Raw genomic sequence first — 27391 nt, forward strand, 5'->3', positions numbered from 1 at the left:
AAGAAAAGAAAAGAAAAGAAAAGAAAAGAAAAGAAACTTTGTTCTGTTCTGATACACTTTCAGGATATTCTCGAAATACACACATATTTAGCAGATTTTTTTTTTTTTTTCTCCAAATTACAGTCTGGAGTGGAGTGTTGCTTAAAGTCAAGGCCAGTCTGCAGATTGATACACAAAAAACAATCATTTAAAAATTTACCTAATATTATTTTCTATTCTAATTATTTTAATACATTCCTCTGACCAAGTGAAATCACATTAAGAAAGATATTTTTGAAGCTACATATAAGTTGATGTTACATGATTAAGGGTCAAATATAGGCTACAAAATATGTACCAATGATTCTTAAATTATTAGATGTGCCCCTCATCCCTTAATGTCTTTTTCATTAGCCTTTTATACTTGTCCACTCAGTCCTTGCTCCAAAGAGACATGGCATCTTGCAGAGTTTATAGTTACAATCATGTTGTGTTATTTTCAACTAAATCACGATACTTGACTAATCAAAATGAGTTCGATGCTGGCTCTTGGAGAAGGTAGAGCTGCAGGAGTGAGTCCCGTCAGCGCAGAAGATGGGCGGTTCCCAACGGCGGCTCCAGCCAATCAGAGAGCAGTGATTGATTGCTCCGCTGTCAAGCGCCCTTCAGTGCGGCGCTGTGAACTTCACTGACCGCAAAACGAGCGAGAAACTCCCCACCGCGACGAGCCCCACCGCGCGTGGATTTTACAAAAGCGGGAGACTGTACGATCCTTGGCAGTGTTCTGAGACTGTACAGTCACTTTTGCCCTGCTGGTGGACTTTACTGCATTTTCACGATCAGTTGTGCGTCCTTTTCTGTTATTTAACGCGAGCGTCAGCGGGGGTTTGGAGCGCGTCCCGTTTGCGCAGAGATCGCACTGCTGTTGAATCGCGAGGGACGGAGAGATGACAGCGGAGAAAGAGAAGAAGAGGTGAGTTCAGCGGGCTGTGAGTAATGCTTTCTTTTGTAAACAGCGCACTTCATGTTTTTATGGAGCTGCAGCAACAAGTGGATCTCTGAAACTCAAACGCGCTCACAGCCAGAGACACTTCGCTGCGCGTAACGACAAGAAAGAAAAGTGTCCTATATTCTTTGTCATGTTGAGTTTGAGAATTCTGAGAATGTTGCTTCTTGTTAATATTATATAGGCTATTTAAATTCGAAATAATGAACGAATCAACTAATATAGGCTACATGAGTTACTGCAAGCTTTTTATTTTCATATTTCCTTACAGAATATTAAAAGTATTCGTAGTAATAATAATATGTAGGAATGTGAGAACGTCATGAATTTTTTTTATTTATTATTATTTTATTATATTTATTAGTGTATCTATTTATGTATTTTCAGAAATTAATATTATAGCCCTTTGTTGAAATCAACTGAAAGCATTTAAATGTGACATGTTTTTAAAATGCAATATAATTCTGTTGCTGTTCTGCATTTGTGACTAAATTTTTATAATATTATTATGTATTAATTCTTATTTTTATTTATTATTATTATCTGAAATTGTTAATAATAGTACATTGTAAAACATTAACTTATATCATTTGTGCAATCTCTACTTAATTTTGTGAGTTTTAAGTCAAATTTCTTATCTGTAATTAAACTTGGAGTGGTTGAAACTACAGTTTATGACTTTTGCACCACTTCAAATTTTGAGATAGCAATTTTTAAGTTAGCACCACATTTAAGGTAGCCATTTTACTTATTTAAAAGTTTAAGCTATTGTGGTTTAAAGTTTGTTATAGTGAACAGGATATAGAAATCTAAGCACTATCAGGCAGCATGTTAATAAAATGAGCTGTAAAACTCTGGTAACTTGGAGATGTCATGTAGCTATATCTGTGAAGATTAAAGACCATCAGAGTGCTAATGAGAGAATAATAGAGAATGTGTTTGTGTGCGTCTGTAACGGCTCTGAGAGCGCCTTGAAGTCTGCCTCATCCTCGTGACAATTCTTCCCTAACAAGCTTTCTGCCCCTTATCTGATGAATCTCAGAGTGGCAGAACATAACCAAACATGAAGTTAAACTCAAATGAAGAGAATGTATCTCTACATTTGCGTGGCTGATTCAGAAAGAGTGCAAAACCTTTAACCTCAAGACACAAGCCTGTGATCCTGTCTGTCACATAAGATAAAACACAAGACAAGACAAGAAGGGATGTGTGTGTGATGATATAGGTGTGTGTGTGTGTGTGTGTGTCTGTCTATACTGAACCCATATGTTTTGGTGGTTTACTGTTGGTAGGAGAGAGATTAGATCAACCCGACATGTTTTATATATATTTTGGCATGTTTGTATTCATGCATGTTTGTGTAAGATAGCCAGAGTCCCCTTTTTTGGCCCCATTTGTATATCTTGAGCTTCAGTAGATTATAATGATCCACCAAAATGAATTATTACAGAACTTTCTTCATTTTAATTTTCACAAAACTGAAAATAGCATATATTTACTAATCAATTAATCTAAATTATTTAATAATTAGCACTGTAATAAAAACACTGTCGCTGTGTGCAATCAAAGAAGTGCTATTTAAACATTACCATTTTTTGGCTCTTTAAAACTGTTCCAACCAAATTCATTTGCAATTGGTGCATCACTAATATGTTTTATCAGAAGTGCAATTGTTTGTAACTATAAGGTGCTACAGAATCAAGCAAGCCTCTAATGAAGTCCTTGATAAAGTATATCAATGTTTTGACTGAGCGTTAAGTATTTGTGTGCTTGTCAGTAGGACTGAATCGTTTGCTGTATCGTTGTAATTCATGCAGGGTGGCTTTTTGAAGGTCATTCCAGCCACTTTTTGCTCATCATTACTTGTAGTTCTCCATTACGTCACCCTGAATCACCAGGCTTTGTCTCCCTGGTTCATTCTGTGCCTGAGTTAGAAAACGGTGCAGTGGCTAATTTACAAAGAGAAAGGCTGTGTTTTGTGATGGTGTCTGTTAACTCCCTCAGGCTGAGAGCTGGCCATTAGCCTGATCTAACTTGTGCACTGTTTCAGAGCATTGTTCTGTGCTCTTCTGCAACATCACCACTTACCTGCATTTAGTTACCTAATGAGGTTGGAGTCTAAGGGCTGGATTTACTAAACCGGGCCAATTAGCATGAGACCATAATCCAATAAAAGCCACAAAAATAACTGTTATGCGCCTTTTCATTGCTATAACACCAAAAGAGGGTTTTCCTGGCACAAGCTGTAAGTAAATCTGTCCCTAAAACTCTTCAGTCAAAGAAGAAAGTTGCTGACCTTGTATTGACAACTCAAAACAGCCAACAGTCATTTCCAAACCAGGCTCATTGGAAAAAAGTGCCTGTGATGCCATTTCTGCAAAATGATGTTGCTTCTGTGTGTGGAGAACATACCACCTACACTAAACTCTACCCCTAAACTTGCTAGTGTGAGCAAAAACAAATGTAAAATAAAAAAAAATAAAATAAAAACATATTTGCTGAAGCAACTGTCATTTTAGCTTGCTTTGACAAGTCTTTGAACCCTTTTATCGTGACTCGTGCTTGACGGGGTACATGAGCACAAGTGCATTCAAGCAAGCATATCAAGCAAGTTTACTATGTTAGAAAAGCCATATGGATCTGATTATGTGATGCAAACATCAAAATGTATTTTTTTACAAATCATGCACTGTGGTAAATGTGTTTTAAGGTTATAACTTCATATTGCGTAAGGAGCTGAGTCTTTATTATCTTTTTATCTATATTATGTCCCGTAATCATAATAATCACGATGAAAGGGAATAAAAGTTCTTGGGGATTTACTGCCAGTAGTGTTCATTTCAGCTGAAAACCGCAGTGAATTTTATGTATTGGTATGGTTTTGGAGATTTGCTGAAGTGTGGATAAAGGTATGTTTTTCCAAGAGCCTTAAAGATTGGTTGTGTTTCATCACTTACAGTTTCTGTCAGCCTCTGGCCATTGCCTTGAGTAGCTTCAAGGATCTCAGAGCATTTTGCAAGAATTTTGGCTTGTTCTGTGTGTGAACATTCAGAATGAATTCAGACCATCTTAGAAATGTGTTGTTTATAACATCCTTTGTGAATGCAAAATGCTTGTAGTTTTCATAATACCAAATATATTTAGCCGTTATTACACTAAACAAATGGCTCACAAATACAATGAGACACATTTGACACTCTTCCTGCTATCAACATCATCAACTTAAAGGGATAGTTCACCCAAAAATGAAATTTCTGTCATCATTTACTCACCCTCAAGTAGTTCCAAACCTGTATGAATTTCTTTGTTCTGCCGAACGCAAAGGAAGATATTTTGAAGAAAGTTTGTAACCAGGCTGTTTTGGGGCATCATTGACTTCCATAGTAAGAGAAAAAAAATACTATGGAAGTCAATGGTGCCCCAGAACTGCTCTGTTTCCCACATTCTTCAGAATATCATGCTTTGTGTTCAGCAGAACAAAGACATACATACAGGTTTGGAACTACTTGGGGGTGAGTAAATGATGACAGAATTTTCATTTTTGGGTGAACTAACCCTTTAAGTCATACCACATTAAAAAATTTGGGATTTGTATTTTTTTTTTTTTTTATAATTTGTAGATTTTTGAACAATTGTTAGTTTTTTCTCTTATGCTGAACAAGGCTGCATTTATTTGATAAAAACAAAACAAAAACAATAGAAAAACTATACTGTGAAATATTATTGCAACCTAAAAAATGTAATAATTTTGTGGAAACATGATGCATTTTTGTTAGAAGGTTCATAAGAACAGAATTTATTTGAAATGTTGTTGTTGTTTTGTAACAATTTATGAATAAATTGCATCCATGCAAATTAAAGTATTCTTTAAAAATCTTTAAATTAATTGACTGAGGAAAAAAAGTGTAGTTTTAATTTATATATAGTCCTATAATTTTTTTTGTGCATAGAGTTGTTTTGAGCTCTTAAGTATGATACTTTTTTCCGTTCAAACTGTTTCGTTAATTGAATCAAACTCTTTGGTGCCATTACTCAAAAATAAGCCTCACAGAAGCCTCATATTGTTCATATCAGAATGTTTTGTTAAAAGTCTATGTAGATAACTACTGCTTTTTTGTATCATTATATAGATTTGACTGTATTTTACTTCATGTTCTTTTCTGAGTGCATTGCCATGATTGTAGCCAACAATATTTACAATACTACAATGATGGGTCCTCCTTTCTTGGTATCAGCGATGGGCATTTGAGTAGGACTGATGTGGGCATTTAAGACCTATGTTTTCACAGGAGAATCCAAGGTATGAGACTTTGGTGGAGAAATTCAAAGAGCCTCCCAGCTGTAGGACTTGTCTAAACAGAAATGTGCAGTTTATTGTGACAGGATCTCTAGAGAGCGCCTGAATGGAGACTTCATCGTCCCACCCTCGGCTAACGGCAGGGGTGCGAGGCACTGCTCTCGGTCTGGGAGCTTATTTTCTCCTTCTCTTTTTCTTGTTTTTCTCCCTATTACTCCAATCTCTCCGCTTGCCTCTGATTCCATATCGCTCCCATCTTCTCTTTCTTAAGGCATACTGATCTTTACCAGTGTTTTTCCACTCTTTAGCGCCTCCAGACCACTGTCTCCTGTCGCTTCCTGTTAGCCAACCCCGTTCTTCCTCCTGCTGCATACTTCACTGTCACATCAATTTCTAACATCAACTGCTTCCAGATGAACTTTACTCTTATTACCCTTAGTTGGTCCCCATCACTTAACTACGTCATCGACAGTCACAGTAAACTTTGGCCCCGATTTCCTATAATTGCATAGAATTCCTGAAAATTAGAACTATGAGTAAACGTGTGGCAGAATTGGAGCCTCTTCTGAATAATCCTAAGTCATTGTGTAGCAAGTGTCAGCGCTCTCATTTATCCTGATATTTGTGTGCGTATAAATTTGATATCAAGCAATATTGTTTTTAAAATCAATTTATATTTTCATTTCGAATGACATTGTCGCCAATGATATTTTAGAAGCCAATGTAGTCAAGAATATACCACAAAAATTAGAAGAAGTAAAATGCAGTAAAATTCTATGGCAATACAGTGCATGGTGATGAAGAGCAATATTAACATTTATATTCATTAAAGAATTTAAATATATGAACAGTGTTATGATGCAAAAGAGATTGATTCACTGAAACAGTTTTAACTAAATGAATCAGACTTATTTTTTTTTTTTTTATATTTCACCAACCCAAAAAAATCATTTGGCCTGAGAGTCATTGAGCCAATATTTGCTTATGGTATGAATAAAGTCAACATTTAATCAAAATTGTCCACTTTTCAAAATTCAGTGAATTCCTGTTTGATCAAATAAAGTCTAGGTCATCATAAATAATAAGGTTTTGGAAATATTATAATTTACACATATATTTTTGTAATTATAACTTATATAATTACATTTAGAACTATACAGATTATTTTACAGATTAATTATATAATAATAATTATTATTATTAGTAGTAGTAGTATTATTAGTATTATTATACACTTACATTGTATAAATGTCCAATAACAAATATGAATAATTGTTCCAATTTTGAGAAATGTTATTTTATTTTATTTTTTGCTTTAAACACTATGAGTAACCATTAGTAAGCAACGATAAAAACATAATACATAAATATTAATATTTAAGTATTAACATAAATATTATTTTTTATTTATGTCCATTTATTTTTTTGTTTTGTAATATAAATATTTTCATAATATAAAAATTTAATAAAGTGTCGTACAAGAGCATCTACTCTTGTAACTAACTAACTAATTAACTAACTAACTAACTAAGCCGCAGAAGGGGAGAAAAGTGGAAATGATTGTAGGTGGATCGATCAAAAGACAAAATTTCATATCCAGACATTTACCCTTGATTTTCATATTTAAAAAGGCTTTTTAAATGCTTAAAAATTTCAACTTTAAGCTTAAATTTATGCACATTTGATGTTATTTTTAGAAATCCACCAAATGATGTCATTTATTGATTATTAATATATTGTATATGAAAATTGGAAATATTTGAATATTGTTCAAATCTGAATCCTCTGGAGTGATGGTGAAGCGATAAGACTGATGACGTTATATCATTGAACCATGCATTCAACCTGTATTGTACTAAGTGCTGTAAAAATGAACATGAATTGAATTGTGTCTTTGAAGAAGCGTGTGCCTGAACAGCGGAGCAGTGTGGGCTGTGTCTGTACGCGTATGTAAGTGTTGCAATGTGTCCGTCCTGTAGCTTTGCCGTCAGCATGACGTGGACTCCATCCGTGATCTTCTCTCTCTGGTCGAGAGGGTTGACGGCGATGGTTGTTTGGTTGAGATTGAGAACGCTCTGTTCCAGAGGATCAGAGATTAGCCTGGACCACATTGTTCTCTGTTTGTGTTTAGCAAGATGCCAAAAAAACGACAGGAAAAGAGACTGTAAGCAAGCTTTGGTGTTTGTCAGTAGAATGAGTGGTCAGGCACCTGCTCTTCACCTCTGCGTTATACATTAACAAAGCCAGTCTGGACTTGAGCTGAATTTACATGTGGCCAGACACATGGTTTGTATTTTGTTAATGTGTTTACAACACATACTGTGCTTGGAGGGGATATTATTTATCTCTATTGATTGTACTGAATTGAAAAAGACAGCAAAATGCAATCCATCATCCAAATAATTAAGTCCAAGCTGCTTGTTTCCATACATCGACAACTGGCAGTGACCAGATCTGAGATCTGCTATTTGTCACATTGTCTTCACTGATGTAGTTACAAACAAGATGTGAATGTGAGCAGAGTAAAAAATAATAAAAATATATGTATAAAATATAATGCAATATTATTGTTTAAATTTGTGACCTATATAAAAAATGTACTACAAAATTCTAAAATTCATGTCTACATTTTACACAATTTATAGAATTTATAATCTATAGATTTTGATTTTGATATGCATATTTTTGTATTTAGGGGCCAAGCACCGAAAGTGCGTAGGCACCTATTGTATCCGTTAGCGTTCTTTTTCTTTTTCTTCCACTGTGGAAGTCTGTGGCAGCCCATAGAACCGATTGCGGAAAAGTTGCAAAATTTGGCACACTGATAGAAGACAGTCTCAATACTTACTACAGCAAATTTGGAGTCTCTAACTCAAACTCTCTAGCGCCACCACTTGCCCAAAGTTTCACTCATGTTTATGCTAATAACTTTTGAACCGTAAGCCACAAAATGAAAATTATTTTTTCCTCTGAATCCTTGGCTCTAGTCAAGTCGAATGAAGTCCAAAATTCGTAAGATTTAGTTTTTCCGCTATTTTCAATTGTTCGTAAAATCTACTTTTTCGAAGTCGTCCTAGACAGTTCGTCCGATTTTCACCAAAATTAGCTCAGATCATCTTCAGACAATGCTGGGAAAAAGTTATGGAATTCAAGTTGATTCGCTTAGCAGTTTTCGAATAATGAGCGAACAAATTCTACTAAAAGCATGCAAAAATGGATGCGAGGCAATATCTCCGCAACGATTTGGCTTATTTAGACCAAACTTGATGTGTGTTATAACAAGCATGACCTGAGGCTACCTGCAGTGTTTCCCTGCCGTGCCACCTAGTGATCAGGAGATACGAAAAATATCTATTTTTGCTTATAACTTCTCAGTGGTTTGACCAAATCACGAAACTGGTCTCTTTAGATTCGGTGCATCATGCCGAGTCCGACCATATCAAATTTTCCCATGTCAGCCATTTTGGGCGTCGGCCATTTTGAATTTTGTAGTAAAATGCTATATTTTACGAACGCATTGACATATCGTTACGAAACTTGGTATGGGTCATCAGCACGATACCCTGAAGGAGTCTGAGAAGTTTCGAAACAGCGCCACCTAGTGGTAAAATCAAATATTCACATGCTTATATCTGGGTGGGGTTGACTTATTTTCACGGGAGTTACTTTTTTAGACCCCTGAATCCCTGCCGAGTCCATCGATACCAAATTTGCCATTGAGACCATGACCTGAAAGTACTCAAAACGTTTTGAGACAGTGCCACCTTGTGGTCAAAATTTATAATGAAATTTCTAATAAATGCTAAATGCTAATTTCTGTGAATGTTGCCTATTGTAATGAAACTGGCATTAATAGGTTCCTTGGGTCATGCTGAGAACAGTCATCCAAACTTCCTGTCCACCATTTTGATTTTCTTTGAAAACCTACTTTTTCAAACTCCTCCTAGACCGTTGGTCCGATTTTCACAAAAATTTTATCATATCATCTTCAGACCATGTTGACAAAAAGTTATGGATTTTGTGTTGATAGACAAAACAGCTTTCACATACCACAACAACGAATTTGAGACATGATGCCAAAATGACACTTGAGGCCGTATCTCTGCAATGCTTTGGCATATTGACACCAAACTTTGTGTGTGCCATTGTCACCTCACACAGAACACACCACATCGATTTGATAACGGTGCCACCTGTTGGTCAAAAGTTAAAAGTCATTCAATCATATTACTAGTAGTTTTAAATGATTTTTCAGCCATTTGGACTACAATAATCTTAAAATGGCTTCAATTACTCATTTCTGAAGTTGGTCTGATGCTCCATACTATGCTTAGCTCCTCATTTTGTCGCTGATGTGCTTGGCCCCGTCATTGCTACTTGCAGCTGTATTTATTATTATTATTATTATTATTATTATTAATGAAGTGTCTAATATAACCAATATGCAATTATTATTTTTAATTTACTTCATTATTTATTTTGACACTGTAATAAATAGTCTTTAGTCTGTAAGAATAATATGCATATTTTTTTTTATACTTTTTTTTTTAATAAAAAAAAAAAAATCAGTTTTCAGTTTAGTGCATATTTAAGCATAAAATGATACGAGTGCTATAAGTAATCCATCATATGACGTAATTTATTGGTAGGACCAATATATTGAAAACGTGAAAAACAAGTGCTTTGAACTTTAATATTACAGATTTAATTATACGAAAAAATGGGAAAAAAATATCTATATTTTGTGTTCCACAGAAAAACTGAAATCACACTGGTTTGGAACGACATGAGGGTGAGAATGTGCTGACAGAATTTTCTTCATTTTTGTGGGACGAGAGTTTAAAGGGTCAGATGTGAAAAGCTTGCAGCGCTGCACCTTGCACCCTGTTAAACATCAACTGTTTTCTCTGTTCACAAACACTCGAGGGCCTGGGGGTTTGTGTCTGGACTTTTAACATCTGGCTGCTGTGTCCTAAAGCATGAGCTGTGTATTATGAAAATAGTTGTGTGACAGGACAGCAGATGGCTGCGGCGACACTTCTAGTTCTACCTGAGGCTACGCAGTGACATATACTCACAATATGATTAAATCAAGCAGAGAGACTAGTGAGGAGGGAGGCGTAATGATCAGTGACCGCTGAGGCCTGCCGTACTCTACCTGTTTTCACATTCAAACAAACAGCTCTTTTTTTCACTCTTAAATAAAACTTCTGTCATAATTTTCCCTCATTTGATTTTAAACCTGTAGGAGTTGTCCAAGTTGCTCTTATCTATTGATTTCCTATGCTCTTTTCTGATTCACCCCGCCAGTTAAAAAAAAAGCACCATGAAGTGATCCATGTACCTCACGTCTTCTGAAGCTTGATGTGCTATTAGAGTTTAATTTTTTCCGTTTTTTGCCTTTAATTTTATTTAGTTGTAGCAATTGTTGTGGTTTTTGTCAGTTTTATTAGTATATTAGCATTAGCATTTTTATTATTATTAATTGGTTTTCTATATGTCTATATAGTTATTTAATATTTAGTCATTTATTTCAATACAGTTATTTTAGTACTTCAAGTAAATCTAAATGAAATTGATATATGCTTGAAATACAAACAAACGATGTTAAATTCTTAAAATATATTTTATTTCAGTTAATGTTATTTTGTTTGAAGTAACAAAAATGTTTTCTGGTTTTCATTTTAGTTCACAAATATATATATATATATATATATATATATCACTTCTAAATTAAAGTTAAATTAAAGTACTAAAATTAACCTGAAATTAAAGAAAAATGAAACTACATAGAAATATTTAAACAAAAAAGCAACATAATAATATTACTACTACTACAACTTTAATTCATATGAAAAATGAAAATTAATATATATATATATATATATATATATATATATATTTTATATTATAAATACTACAATAGCATATAAATAATACTAAAATAATACTGCTATGCACTTTCAAACATGTTTATATTATCCATGTTCATTGAGAATCTGAATTTTGAAGTGAATTATCACTTAAGTAATAGCAGATCATGTCTTGAGTTTTATATTTATTGGCTGGTCAGAGATGTACAGTATGCCAGCAGTGTCCCGTTCTGCCTCTCTTTCCATCATTTCCTGTCTTCTGCACTGTCATCTGTAATGCAGTGTGCTAAAATTAAACGATTAGTGAGCTGCATCTAGTGGTTTGTTGGCATTAGAGTGTTTTTTTAACCTGTTGCTGATTGAATTCTTGACTCTTTCCCAGGTGCATGATGTAATGTTATAGGGTTCATTTGAAGTTACGCCTCGCTTCATTCATGCACCATTAGTGTCTTGCAACTCTGAGTTTCAAAATAGTATGTTCTGATGCTGATTAAGATACGGTTGAGGTGAAGGTTACGCTGTTACTGTTACACTGATGGGAGAATCAGTATTATGCATCAGGTCTAAAAATATGTGGACCATGATGATTCATTGTGCAAGTCCAAAACTGCATCATTGCTTGTTTATCTCATGCTGTAGGAATTCCTTGAGAAAAGGCTGAGACCCGCATCCACAGACTCAGTGAGGGGATTTCATGCACAGAGAGGGTGATTACTTTGAAAGCTGTTACGGCTTACCCTGGTCAAAGGTGGCACAACCATGGTTTATTCTCTGCTTACAACACATACTTGGCTATTTTTAGGTTTTTAGGAATTAAATTATCATTACAAAGGAGAACAAATTATGATCTTGATTATTTTTCCTATTTAGTTTATACATATATGTTTGTATTACTTATATTATATTTTCTGCAAAAATAATCATAATATATAATCATCTGCGATATTATGTGTATTAAATAATTTGAATATAATTTTGTGTATTATATAATTTTCTAATATAATTACAGTGTATAAATATATACACATAGTGTTCAAAGGTTTAGGGTCTTTTGGGTTTGTTTATTTATTTATTTTAAGAAATTACAGTAAAGACATTATTATAGCTACAAAAAATATCTATTTCAAATAAACGCTGTTATTTTTAATTTTCTATTCATCAAAGAACCCTGAAAAAAACCCATCACAGATATTTCCACAGAAAGCCGCAGAACTGTTTTCAACATTGATAAAAATAAATATTTCTTGAACATCAAAATCAGCATATTATTATAATTTCTGAAGGATCATGTGACAGTAATCATGTTGAAAATTCAGCTTTGCATCACAGGAATAAATTACATATTTTATTATATTATTCAAATACAACATTTTTAATTAAGTTGTATTTACAATTCTTGAAAGTCAGAAATCACAGACACTATTTTTTTATTTAAGCATAATAATTAGAGTGAAAAGTACATCAATTTCATATTATTTTTAAATCATTAAACAATCTTTAAAAAAAAAAAATTATATTACTTGATATAAAATTCTGGATTTATATTGTATCAGTATTTATGTAGGTTGCTGTTAAATTCCCAGGTGTCTTGTGAGACACATAAGCCATTTGGACAGTGAAGGTCAGCAGTTCCTGGAGAGACACGCTCAGTGTGGGGCTGGAATAGCTGGGGGGACAGCGCTTAATTTAGTGCATTTCACGCAAGGCAAATGACCATTCTTCCAGTCATAAGGTAGCGTGTCAGTGTGTGCATGCCTGAAGAGGTCAAGACTGCCTAGTCATGTTTCGTGTTGTTTATGGCTGCTCCCGTGCCGTGCGACCATTTTATCATTAACCACTTCTGTGCGTGCGAGGCCATTGGTCCACCTGCTCCGCTCACCTGCTAAACATAGTTCAAGTCCGTCGCTGCGTTAAGTTTGTTAATCTGTTTATTTGTGGCTTTGTTAGGATCTGAAAGCAGCTCATATTTCAGCTTCAGCTGCGTGACCTCAGGAATCTCATACAGTAGCTCATTTGTCAAACTGAAATAGATAACGTCCTCATGGCAGGTTGACGTCTATCGCTCTTGCGTTAAATACTTTGAATTCTCGGTTTGGTCTGGACTCTGGACAGTTCAACAGCATGTGAATCTGTTAAGTTCTGTTTCACTGAACAAACTGACGTTTGTTCGAATTTGTTGCTGCGTTCAAGTTGGATTGGAACTGATTCAATACAGACTTCAAAGCTGCATGGTTTGCAGTGCTGCAGTAACATTTCCTTATTTAAGTCATTATATTCACTTTTTTGTATTTACGTATGAATTAATAATGATTATTTAATTAAAGAATTATTTGCTTGCATTATTATTTGTAAATATATTTTTTTTAATTAATAAGTGTCTTTTCAAGTGGGGATAGGAGAAATAATTTAAACATCCTTACACGTCACCAACGTCAATTATGTTCTGACTGGCTGTGATTGATTTGCAAAGTGATGCATTTTTGCTTTTAGTGTGAACAGACACATTACTTGTTGCATCTTGCCTGCTTTACGTTGTTCAGATTGACCAAAAAATGAAAAATTACTGAAAATGCGCTCACCCTCAGGCCATCCAAGATGTAGATAAGTTTGTTTCTTTATGGGAACAGATTAGGAGAAATCTAGCATTCAGACAGCTTGACAGCTATAACACACTGTAATGTTTTTGTTGTTGTTGTTTTAATACAGAGTACAATCACCTTAAAGGAATAGTTCACCCAAAAATGAAAATTTGCTGAAAATGTACTCACTCAAGCTTTAGATAAGTTTGTTTCTTCATCAGAAAAGATTTGGAGAAACTTGCTCGCCAATAGATCCTTTGCAGTGAATGGGTGCCATATTTTCATAGGGCCCTATTTTTGATAGGGTACCACCACAGTAACAGAGTGTATTGAGAACCACAAACAATAGACGGTAGCTACTGTAGAATTGGAATTGAGGATTTTCATTCAGTTTAATTTAACCGCTGAAACCTGACATCTGGTAAACCAAGTAAGAAAATAAAACTTTCACCATTTGCCATGTTTAGCACTCGAGGCGACGGGTTGCATGTAATCTTTGGTGTGACAAAACCTCTGACAATAGCTATTCTTCAGTTCACTACCTGTTTTCCATTGTTGGTGGTAGTTTGGTGTTGTTGGGTTAAATCAGAGCCTGTAGACATCCGTGTCTGCTACAAAGGGTTCACTAGACGTTTCAGGCCCTGAATGAGTGCTGGATCTCCATTGTTTAACGTCCTGCAGGATCCTCTGGCTCTGTGCGCTAACAATGAAGCAGACTGTTTGGACTTCAGACCTGAACATGTTCATCCAGAGAACTCTACTTCTAGTTTAAAGGAGTGAATGACACTCACAGCATTTACTTTGAGTGCGGAGAAAAATGATTGAATGCATTGACCGCTTTTGTATATGAGACGCCCTTGTGCTCGCAGCATCTGTAGAGTGGTGCATCGTGAGCACTTACTCCAGCTTTGGCTGAGTATGGATCATCTTAACCTGTAAGGTACTATGAAGAGACATTTTTATAAAAATATTCAGTCGTTGAAACAACTATCAGAACAGTTTCTGCACATGGGTCCTCTGCGGTCTTATTGGATGCAGCACAGGAAAAGTGGACGTCAACCTCCTCAACACGGTCTCTATGGAAACCTGCCTAATACCTATTTATTTTCTTCTAAATAGGACAATAGGAAGAAGGGACAGGAGTATTGTTTCTTATATATTATGAAGAGCAATTTGGACTTCATTGCTTGTGACCTGTGGATTCTGATTGCCTGTGAGAGAATCAATTTTGATTTTTTTTTAAAAAGAAATCAATGCTAAAAGAAGCCATAACAGAGACTACAATGCCCCTTGATTGGCCTTGATCTCGATCCTTGATCTTTTAATTGGCTTTTATGTGCTGTGAAATGTTATCTATATATAACAATTAAACTAAACATCAGTTATGGAAATAAATTCCACTTGTCTTGGCTGAGTGACAGTAGATAGATTGATGAATGGTTGACTTCTGAACATCTGTAATCAGAGAGTTGACAGAGTTTCCAACATTCAACAAGATAAATAATATCTTGTCCTGGAACAGATGTGTTCTAATTTGGGACAATATATTTGTTTATTAAATATGGGATGTAGCTATAAGCGATCATTCCCATAAGCACTTGAACCAGCCAGGAATGTCCCACTTGAGATCTGGCACTGACCCGTCTGCTACTGACAGCTCGGGCTGACAAGAAGAAACTAAGCAATACAATGTTATAAGAGCGGCTTTTGCTGTGTCATTATTACTGGTTTATTCAGTTTAGCTGTTAATGTTGATCAAGAGACAAAATTTATTTGTTTTAAGGCAAAATGCATTACTGAAAGGATATCTGTGTGCTTGTGTGTGTGTGCGTGCGTGTGTGTGCGTGCGTGTGTGTGTGTGTGCGTGTGTGCGTGCGTGCGTGCGTGCGTGTGTGCGTGTGTGTGTGTGTGTGTGTGTGTGTGTGTGTGTGTGGATTGATTCACACCTGCCGGACACTGGCTCTTCTCCACTGGCTCAGTTTTTGGGCCTGATGTCTGAAACTGCAAGAGTGACTTGAGTTGAATAAGAAAGACTGTTAAGGGCACAAAGAGACTGTTATTCTCTGAAACCTCATGAGAAATGGGTTGAGCATGTCTGTGTTTGTATACAGCATGAGAAAATATCAGGGTGAGCGGCACAAAACTTGTCAAAAGCATGTCAAGGTCAGCTGAAAAGCGACAGTTAGTTATTGTGGTAATATAATCTCCAAAAAAATGTTAGGGCAGAGACCAAATTTTTGGAGGAAACATGAGAGTAAACGGTGTACCTGTGTCTTTACAAGCTTTTCTTTGCCATTTTGTCCTCCCCAATTTTTTTTCTTTTATTTATCTGTGGAAGTATTTGCATATTGCACAATACAATTTCACTATTTTCATAGATTTTGTACACGCAAGAAATAAGTGGCATTAATTGAGCCAGTATTTCCCTATTGTTGTGTGTTGTAGGTGCAGCTCAGAGCGGCGTAAGGAGAAATCTCGAGATGCAGCACGCTGCAGGCGTGGTAAGGAGACGGAGGTGTTTTATGAACTGGCCCGTCAGCTGCCTCTCCCACACAACATCAGCTCACATCTGGATAAAGCCTCCATCATGAGACTGGCCATCAGCTACCTGCGCACACGCAAACTCCTCACCTCAGGTACACACTCACTCATCCACATGTGGAACTTGAACACTTGAACATATATTAGATTATTACATATGCATATATGCAAATATATGCAAACGTTCGGACATTGGAGGATCGACAAAAACGTTTGATTTCAGTTTTCAGATTTCAGACAAAATATTATAGATTTTCAATAAGTCTGCCATTAAATCTACTGTTTATCAGCCAAATAATGATCATTTTATCTTCATTAGCCATAATTTTAATATTTATAAAATCATTGAATTGTCAAACATATAACTATTATAAGGTAGGATACATATTATATTGTTTTCTTATATTATATCAATGAAGTGATATTTTAATAATCGAATTTAGTGGATAACAAAATAGAGCAATATCCTATTACCGCAATGACTGGTGCTGCTCATTCTGCTGTTTTTATAGAGTTATATTTGCAATTTGATAAAGATTATCACATGGTGACTCCTGTGTTAGTACAACATCACAGACCATGCGACTCTACTTGACGCCACGTCAAAGAAAAAGCCGTGTGGCAAATACACACTGAGCTGATAATCAAATTCTAAAGCTCTAGTTTGATCTCTTATCTGGGTTCACCAACATTAGCACTGCACTGTTATGAGGAAATGTTTTAGTCGTGATGTCAGACTGGATTAAAGTCACTGTTGTATTATACAAATGAGGAGGCGCTTTATGAAAGGAGATAATTGCGTTAGTGAATATTGAACCTGCTGTAACTGTGCCTGGGTTAATTATGTTTTGCTGTAGGTGCTAATATAATAAATAAAAGACACCATTTGACGAATACAACAATTTAATGAAAACCTACAGAGTATGTTTAATAATGGATATGGCAAACTTCAAGAGATATGAATGTGTGTGAGTGTTAAAGGGATGGTTCATGCAAAAGCGATTTGAGTATTATTACTTCCTTCCCTCATGTTTTTCTGGACAATTATGGTTTGCTTGCTTTCATGGAATGCAAAAGGAGAAGTTTGATTGTGATTCAAGCTATAAAAAGCACATAAAAGTATCATAAAGTATTCCATAAAAATTGTGTACCATTGTTATTTTAGTATCATTGATATACTATATTTGTTTCTTAATATTTTGAATTAGATATATATATATATATATTCTGTTTTTACTGTAATTTTATTTAGTACAAGTAATTTTGTTTTGTCTATATAGTTGTTGTTGTTGTTTTTTCGCTTTTATTTATTAGTTATTTTAGTTTTTTAGATATTTTTGCACTTCAAGTTAAACTAAATGAAAATGTGGTGTTTTTTTCATAACTATTTAATATAATTTATTTAACATTTATTTCATTTCAAGTAATTATTTGTATTTATTTATATATTCATTGATTTATTTATTTAAAAAAAAAAATGATTTAGTTAAATTTTAGTTGAGAAAAATAATGCAAATGCAAATATTTCCCTCCACTAAAGCAATCAAATCTCATGAAAACATTATGCAAAATATTCTCTTTTGTGAAAATCATGTGGATGTGGATGTGAGCGCGTTCGTATTGTTCGTGTGTCTTTATTATAAAATTAGAATCTCCGGAAGCTGGACAAAGGAGCCCCTGCATTCGACATTCCATTCTGTGTTTGCACAGACACTGAAGAGGACAGGAACACAATTAGTACGCAGTCAGAACGTGGAATCGACCTCAGTTCGGAACAATTGAATGACTTAGCACCGTTGGACTTGAAGTAACTTGACAGTCAAATGTTCATGTTCATGCTACATGCAGAAATGGAAAGAGGGAGGGAGGGAAAAGAGACATTTAAAAGCAGCCCTGTCAGTACGAGATGGCACATCAGATAGTGTTATCAGCAGGTCTGTGAGCTGTGTGCTGGAAGCATGATTGGTGCTTTCTTTAAGGCTGGCGCTCTCCGTTTCAGGCCAGCCAAAACACAGGCCAACCCTGGCGCCACACATCCATCCATCCCTCCTCCTCCTCCTCCTCCCGCCATCACCCTACCCATGCTGATGGTGCATGGGAAACACCTTTTACATAAGATCCCCAGTCCCTATGCACTGATGCTTACAATTGATTCGCTCTTTTCGTCCATGGGCGGCTCGACAAAATGTGTTATGAAATAATCGTTGTTGAGATATAATCTTGTTGAACTCAATGACTCACTGCTGCTGCTGCAATTATGATTCTTTACAGACCCATATAAATAGGTTAAAACAAAACATGATGATACCATGTTATTTTGGACTGTTGCCTATGTCATTTGAAGGCTGAAAACTATATGCGGAGAGAGTTGTGGGCCTGTTTTATCAGTAAGAAGCTTCAAGATACCATTTCTTTCAGTTCTTCCCATTCAAAGTTCAGAGATCAGAGGTCTGTAGATGTACAGTATGTCAAAACAAGTTTCTATAAGGTTTTTGTTTTATGTTGCGGTGTTTTGTTTGTTTTGTCTGTGTGTGTGTGTGTGTTAATGCATTTTGTTTGGGTTGTTTTGTTTTTGAGTCATTTTGTTGTGTTTTCTGGGGGGGGGGGGTTGTATTGTGTTTTATTTTGTATTGTTTTGATTATAGTTTGTGTGTGTGTGTGTGTTTCATGTATTCTGTTTTGGGTTTTGTTTTGCGTGCGTGTGTTTTATTGAGTTTTTTGTTTTGTTTATTTATTTTCTTTATCTATTTTGTTTGGGTTTTGTCTGTGAGTGTGTGTGTCACAGATTTGTGGTTGTGGGAAAATAAACAAAAGACAAAATAGCATAAACACACTGAGACAAAGAAAGGGACAGAACTGAGGACTTAAAAAGGAAATGGAACAAAGGAGCAAACGAGATGATTAATATAAGACAGGTGATCTAAATGAATGAAGATGAACTAATGACAAGAACCGGAACAAAACCAAAAATGGGCAAACAGGAACTAAACAGAAACCAACACGTGACCGTGTGTTTTATTTTGAGTTTTTTGTTTTGTTTATTTTGTTTTTGGTTGTGTTTTGTGTGTGTTTGTCTGTGTTGTGTGTGCTTTTTTTGGGGGGGGGGAGGGGGGTTGTTTATTTTGTGTTTTATTTAGTTTTCTTTATTTATAGCATTGATGTATTTTGTTTGGGTTGTGTTTTTTGTGTATGTGTGTTGCTTGAGGGTGCAGGGGGTGTTTTATTTTTATTATTTTTTGTTTGTTGATTATTTTATGTATTTTGTTTTGGGTTGTGTCTTGCATGTGTTATTTGATGTGTTTTTTATTTATTTTTGGGGGGGTTTGTTTGTTTGTTTGTTTATTGTGTTTATGCATTTTGTTTATGTCTTATTTTTGAGTGTGTGTTTTTTGTGTTGTTTTTTATTGTGTTTATTTTATTATGGAGTTTTTGTTTTATTTTGTTTGATTGTGTATATGTATTTTGTTTTGGGTTGTTTTTTTGCTTTGTTTTGTTTCTTTGTTTGTTTTTGTGTTTATGTATTTGGTTTCAGGATGTGTTCTGTGTTTGGGTCGTTTGTGTTGTGTTTTGTTTTTTAGTGTTTGTATTCAGTTTGTGTTTGTGTCTTTGTTTGTTTTTTTATGTGTTTGGTTTTGGGTTGTGCTTTTAGCTTTTGTTTTTGTGTTTTCTGGGGCCCGTTTCAATAAGGAGGCTCAACCAACTCGGAGTTTAAACTTTAACTCTGAGTTGACTTACTCTGAGATGGGAAACTCTGAGTTTTCAGGTTACAGAAACTCTGAGGTTACAGAACAGCTGAACTGAATTAGTTTATTCAACTCTAAGTAGGTTGACTCTGAGTTAAGCGCGTGCACCACGACTATGAAAAGTCATGATCAGCGGAGCGCCGAAATTACGATTCACCATGACAACAGCTACCACCAAAAAGACGTCAACGCGCGTACTTCCGTCAATGCATAACATGCGTAATTCTTTATAACTGTCTATAACTTAATAACTGTTATAATATCAGAGGTGAAAACTGTAAATTATTTAACTAATATTCATTTTAATGGTACCTCATGGCCACAAAAAAAATAAAAATAATAATAATAATAAAATAAAAAAAAGGAGAAAGACAGAAAAAGATACAAGAACGTGGAAGCAGCTAAAAATGAAGTATAAAAATACAATTCAATCAAGGTAAAGCTTTAAACATGAAAGGTTCATGGGTGTGGGCTAAATGACTTTACAGACATTTGACATTAAATATCATTCAATGTCTATTTCAATGCGCTGCAGATTTTTCCACATAGTCTAACACTCTTTTCACGTAATTAAATATTCTCTAATCCAACCTGTTACATTTCTTAATTAGAGTAATAAAATTAACTACTGATTGTCGACAGCAAGAAGGCAGAAGGAGAACCTGCTCCAGAACCACTGACAGATGAAGAGATGGTCAAGTATTAGAAGATTTCTAAAATCCAAAAGTAAAACAAATAACTTTTGCTCTTGTATTAGGAAATAAAGATGACCAAACAATTTTGAATAATTTGTTTATTTAATTTGTCAGTTCTGTGAAAACTCCTCTTTGACGGATTTGTGCCCAGGAACAAATTCTCAGAAAGAGCGTGAGAGCGATGCACACTTTCCTTAAAATCTGGATACAGGACTTATAATGTGCTCTGCATCTCCGATGTTTTAAAGAAAACGAACCAGGTTACGTATGTAACCCAGGTTCCCTGAAGGGAACGAGAGCTGCGTCGGAGACGCTATGGGAACGCTCTCAGCGTCATTCCGCTCTGAACATCCTATGTCATCAGTCCAATAGAAGGGCGACGCGCCACGGGCGGGGTGACGTCACGACCAGGAAGTATATAAGCACGTGCGGCGGCGCCCGCGTTAGCTTCATGTCATGAAGCAAGCGCTGGCAGGGATGCCGGAAGTATGGCTTCGAGACGCAGCTCTCGTTCCCTTCAGGGAACCTGGGTTACATACGTAACCTGGTTCGTTCCCTTCCAGGAACGTCGAGCTGCGTCGGAGACGCTATGGGAACGCTATGCCCACGCCGCCAGACTGACAAGTCCCTGCCTGATGTCAGGACGAGAGAACAGAGGAGCCTGGAGTGGCTCGAATGTCGAGGTCATAGAACCTGGCGAATGTCAGGGGCGTGGACCAGCCAGCAGCGTCGCAGATGTCTTGGACAGAGACGCCTGCCCAAAGGGCCTTGGAGGCCGCCATACCTCTAGTTGAGTGCGCTCTGACTCCCAACGGATGGGCAAGCCCAGAGGCCTCGTAAGCAGTATTGACAGCATCCACAATCCACCTGCTAAGAGTGGGCTTCGTAGCAGGAAGACCCCTCTTAGGCGGACCAAAGCAAACCAGCAGCTGGTCCGACTTCCTCCACAGGGCAGCTCTGTGGATGTATGCACCCAGTGCTCGCACTGGGCACACACAGTGGTGCTTTTCCTGGTCGGGCTCCCTGAAGGGAGGAGGACAGAAGGCCTGAAGCACGACCGGCTGTGGTATGACCGTCGGAACCTTAGGTACATACCCCGCACGGGGATAGAGGAACACTTTGGCCAACCCGGGCGCAAAGTCAATATGCGAAGGGGCCGAAGATAGGGCCTGAAGGTCACCCACCCTCCTCAGAGAGGTGATGGCCAACAGGAAGACGGTCTTGATCGTGAGGAGTCTGTCTGTTATCTCCTCTATAGGCTCAAAAGGCACCCCACTCAGAGCCTGTAATACCACAGCTAGGTCCCACGTGGGGACCCGTGATCGTACCGGAGGCCTCAGCCTCAGCGCACCGCGGAGGAAACGTGTAACTAGGGGGTGTCTGCCCACTGAGTGGCCACCGATAAGGGCGTGGTACGAAGAGATAGCTGCCACGTAGACCTTAACAGTGGAGTGGGTTAACCCTGCGGAGAAACGGGCCTGCAGGAACTCCAGAACTGTACCAACCGGGCAGTTGACTGGGTCAAGCTGGCGATCTCCGCACCAAGAAGTGAAAAGCTTCCACTTCAAGGCGTACAGTTTCCTCGTGGAGGGAGCTCTGGATTGAAGGAGGGTCTCGACAACCTCGGTTGATAGACCGGAAGCTATGAGTTGCGCCCCCTCAGAGGCCATACCCACAGCTTCCATAGCTCCGGCCGGGGGTGCACGATGGCGCCCCCGGCTTGTGAGAGGAGATCTCTCCTGATCGGCACCGGCCACGGGGTGCCGTCGAGGAGAGAAATCAGGTCCGAGAACCATACTCGGCCCGGCCAGAACGGTGCTACTAACAGTAGGCTGACCGCGTCCCGGCGCACTCTCGCCAGAACTCCCGGGAGCAGAGCGATCGGGGGGAAGGCGTACAGACGCAGCCTCGGCAACGTCTGTACCATAGCGTCCAGACCCAGCGGAGCTGGCGGAGCTAGAGAGAACCAGAGGGGACATTGCGCTGACTCTCGAGTGGCGAAGAGGTCCACCTGTGCCTGGCCAAAAACCTTCCAGATCTGCTTCACCACCTCTGGGTGAAGCATCCATTCCCCGGGCCTCAGCCCCTGTCTCGACAGAACGTCTGCTCCCACATTGAGATGCCCAGGAATGTGCACAGCTCTCAGTGATTTGAGCTTGCCCTGGGACCACACAAGGATCTGGCGTGCCAGCTTGTACAAGGGGCGCGAACACAGACCTCCTTGGTGGTTGATGTAATAGACCACCGTCGTGCTGTCGGTGCGCACCAGCACGTGTTGATCTATTAGGTCCGGGAGGAAGTGCCTGAGCGCACGGAACACAGCTAGGATCTCTAGCTTGTTGATATGCCACGTTAGATGGCAACCACTCCACAGACCGCGGGCAGGGTGGCCACTCATGACCGCACCCCAGCCGGTGAGGGATGCGTCCGTCGCTAGCGAGACGCGGCGACACGGAGCTCCCAGCACCGGGCCCTGAACCAAGAACTGAGGATCTCTCCACATGTCTAAGGCACGGACACCACGGCGTGACACTTTGACAGCGCGGAGCGAGTCTCCCCTCAAGGAGACCCCCCTGTTCTTGAGCCACCACTGTAGGGGCCTCATGTACAGCAGGCCAGAAGGAATCACGCTGGACGCTGCTGCCATAAGCCCTAGCAGCCTCTGAAACTGCTTGACAGTGAATGGCTGGCCTTCTCGCACTCTCTTGACTGCCGTGCGGATCGACTCGATCCGAGCAGGGGTCAAACGAGCCTGCATCGTGGTCGAATCCCACACTACGCCTAGATAAGTGGTTCTCTGAACTGGAGAAAGCACACTCTTCTTGGCGTTTAGTCTTAACCCCAACTCTTTCATGTGGGCGAGAACGACATCTCGATGCCGAACCGCCAACTGCTCTGATTGAGCGAGAATCAACCAATCGTCGATATAATTGAGTATGCGGATGCCCTGCAGTCGCAACGGGACCAGTGCCGCATCCACACACTTGGTGAAAGTGCGGGGTGAGAGTGCTAGGCCGAAAGGAAGAACCCGATACTGATACGCTTTGCCCCCGAAAGCGAACCTCAGGAACTTCCTGTGAAGGGGAAGGATGGATATATGGAAGTAGGCATCTTTGAGATCTATCGTGACAAACCAGTCCTCGGACCTGATTTGAGACACAATCTGCCTGATAGTGAGCATCTTGAACTTCAGCTTTCTGACTGAGCGGTTCAGGACGCGCAAATCCAATATGGGCCTCAGCCCCCCATCCTTCTTTGGAACAATGAAGTACCGGCTGTAGAAGCCGGCGTGGACTTCGTGAGGCGGAACCAACTCGATGGCTTCCTTCCTCAGCAAAGTGCCGACCTCTTGTTCCATGACCAGAGCCTGCTCGGGGCGGACCGTGGTCACGCAAACCCCGTTGAACGGCGGAGGTGGCCCATCGAACTGGATGGCGTAACCACTCTCTACCGTCCGCAGGACCCAAAGAGATACGTGTGGCAGGCGCTGCCAGGCTGCAGAACGATCTACTAAGGGAATCAGTCTCTCGAGACTGACCTCTGGTGTCAGAGAAGCAGCCAGACCGCTGTCTCGATGCGGCGTACCGGGACAAGACGCGTAATCTGGCGGCTGGGGCGAGTTTCTCAGGCCCGCTAACGTCACAGGCGGAGTAACCTGAGAGCAACACTCGCTGGGACCTGCTGTGCCCTGAAACTGCAGGGTTGACAGACAAATCCCCGGAGGGCACCGAGGGGAGACGGTCACCGTGTACCGCGGTGCAAGCCGCTCCACCCCAGTAGGGGTCGCCCTCCGTAGTCCTGGGGCTCGCCCATCAGGACTTCTTCGTCGAGGACCTCTTGGCCGCCAGGACATCCCTCAGGTCTGCCTTCGGCTTCGAGGTCCTCGATACAGAGCGCCGCTGCCCTCGGCTCCGCCGCGGGGGAGCACGAGAGGCGACGCTCTGTTTCTGCGCAGCCCTGTGTGAGGAGCTGGTATGCGGAGGGGACTGCTCCCGCCCAGCAGCCCCAAGAGTTAGAGAGCGGCGGGGGAGAAACCGCTGAAACGCCTCCGCCTGCTTGCGAGCCTCCTGGAATCTGTTGACAACCGAACTCACGGAGTCGCCAAACAGACCAGAAGGCTGAAGCGGGGCGTCCATGAGGCAGACCCTGTCTTTCTCCTTTATCTCCGACAGGGTCAGCCACAAATGCCTCTCCGTCGCCACCATAGCTGCCATGGAGCGGCCGATGGCACGGGCCGACTCCTTGGTGGCGCGGAGGGCAAGATCAGCGGTTCTCCTAAGCTCTGAAATATCTTCTGGCCTAATATCACCGCCCTCGTCTAACTCTCTCAGCAGTTCGGCCTGGTACGCCTGTAGCACTGCCATAGTGTGCAGACACGCACCGGCCTGGCCTGCTGCCGCATACCCCCTGCCCACTAAGGATGATGTGGTGCGCAGAGGCTTAGTAGGCAGGGTAGGAGCCTTCAGAGCTGACGCCCCCGCGGGTGACAGATAGCTCGCGAGCGTTTGTTCGACCCGGGGCATCGCTCTGTACCCGCGCACGTCCAGCTCCCGCACATTACCGTAGTAATGAGACGCGGGGACGAACGGGCGGGACGAGAATGGTTTAGCCCACGATCTCGACACCTCGATGTGGAGATCGGGGAAAAACGGGAGGCTCCTACGCAGAGGTGGCTGCCGCGCGCGCAGAAAACGCTCATCGAGTAAACTAGCGCGCGGCACAGGAAGTTTCTCGGGGGGCCAACTGATGTCTAGTTTGGCCACTGCCCGTGTAACCACCTCTAAAAGCTCCTCATACTGGGGCGGAGGCGGCGAACCCTCATCGACGCTCGCCGTCCCAACCTCCTCGGAGGAAGAGAGACGAAGCGTCGAGTCCTCATCTCGGGAGGAAGGAACTGCTTCCTCGAGAGACGGGACACCAGATCTGGCGGATACGGGGGGAGATAGGGACATGCCCGTCTCCCCCTCGCCAGCCAGATCAGCCTGTGAGCCCCACGAGTGCAGCCGCCGCTCTGCCTCGGCAAAAGCGGGGCCAGCACCGCGTGGGACGCTCACAAAGGCTCTCTCCTCGAAGAGAGCCCTCCGGGTGCGGAGTGTGCGCAGCGAGAGCCGCTCACAATGCGGGCAGTCGGCTCCCTCGAGAGCCGCTGCCGCATGCTCCGCACCCAGGCAGACCACGCACAGATTATGTGTGTCCTCCCCAGTAATGTAGCGTGGGCAAGGAGTAACACACAATCTGAAGCGCGATCTGGAATCGCCCCCTGTCTTGGTCTTGCTTTTAGGCATGTCTAGCTTCAAAAAGGACAGACAACACTAAATAAGACTCACAAACAGAGAATAGGACTGACAACATACAGAGCGCTTGCTGAATGACAGAAAGCTAACGCGGGCGCCGCCGCACGTGCTTATATACTTCCTGGTCGTGACGTCACCCCGCCCGTGGCGCGTCGCCCTTCTATTGGACTGATGACATAGGATGTTCAGAGCGGAATGACGCTGAGAGCGTTCCCATAGCGTCTCCGACGCAGCTCGACGTTCCTGGAAGGGAACTATCATTTAAAATGGTACCGTTCAAAAAAAAACCATGGTAACTGACCATTTTGAAACGGAAAACCCAGAGTTTCCCTGATTTCAGGGTTAACATACTCAGAGTTTTCACTTAACCTCCTTTCTGAAACGGGCCCCTGTAGCGTTATATTTTTTTGTTTGTTTTTGTTTCATTTTGCTTTCCATTATTAATAACACTTATTACCTTTAGCACATATTTTGTAAAGCAAAATGTCCTGTAATCTAGATGGGCAAAAGTGTTGCCAGATGTTCTGCATGGCCTTGAGATATCAGTGGTCAATATAAATATTTCTAGCTCACCTGATCATATGCGCTTGTAGAAGCATGTCTGTCAGCAGCAGCTTTATTCAGATGAGTAGACTTATTTCCAGATGATCAATTTCTTAAACCCAAAATCTGGGTGCAGTTTTGTTTCATCTCAGGATAAAAGCTGCAGGGCAAGAACCCCTTCAAAGACATAACTCTAATTCTCCTGGGGCCGCAGTCTCTAGGTTCGGCTCAAATCCAGCCCTGGGCTCTCAATGGGCCTTGAGAAAGTTTCTTATCTGGAGGAAGCACACTGGAGCAATCACAGGCTTCCGACCCCCCAGCGTGGAGTCGCTCTGTTCTCCATGTCCTTGTCCAGTCCACCTCCCTCCTGAAGCTCTGCCAGATATACTGCAGGACTTGACCAAAGTCTGGCACCTCATCCATATTTCAGTGGTGGTATCATCATCCGAGTGGGAATTTTGGTTTTTCTAAATGATCACTTGACTTAATCAACTATTTGTTTTACGATGCAATCAGTTATATACATTATCATGTACACTATATACAGCAGGGTCTACTAGTTATCAATGCAGTTCTTTCTTTGACTTGATTCTTATATTTCTTTGCCTATTTTGTTTCAAAAAATATTTTAAGTTGTAAAATAAAATAATGAAATAATTAATAAAATTAAAAATTTATTACATATATATTTAGTTGGTTAGTTAGTTATAATAATAAATAATAATAAAATAAATACTGTATTTATTATTTTACTACTTAAAGATATTTTTTATGTATTTATTTATTTATTTTTCAATGTGGTTTCAATCTTTTGGACCCCAATGTATTATTCAATGGTTTA

At 39.8% G+C, this 27391-nt stretch overlaps 1 protein-coding gene across 1 annotated transcript in view; it reads left to right on the forward strand.

The window, feature by feature from the left end:
• Positions 1 to 511: 511 nt before the first annotated feature.
• LOC306884394 (endothelial PAS domain-containing protein 1-like) overlaps positions 512 to 27391 on the forward strand; it is a 45817-nt gene continuing 18937 nt past the window's right edge. The window contains exons 1-2 of the mRNA XM_079440210.1: positions 512 to 952; positions 16180 to 16370. Of these exons, the coding sequence (XP_079296336.1) occupies positions 927 to 952; positions 16180 to 16370 (217 nt within the window). The 5' untranslated portion in view covers positions 512 to 926. The remainder of the gene's footprint in view (positions 953 to 16179; positions 16371 to 27391) is intronic.

This window comes from Barbus barbus (genome assembly GCF_936440315.1).
Source record: "Barbus barbus genome assembly, chromosome: 18".
NCBI classification, from domain to species: Eukaryota; Metazoa; Chordata; class Actinopteri; order Cypriniformes; family Cyprinidae; genus Barbus; species Barbus barbus.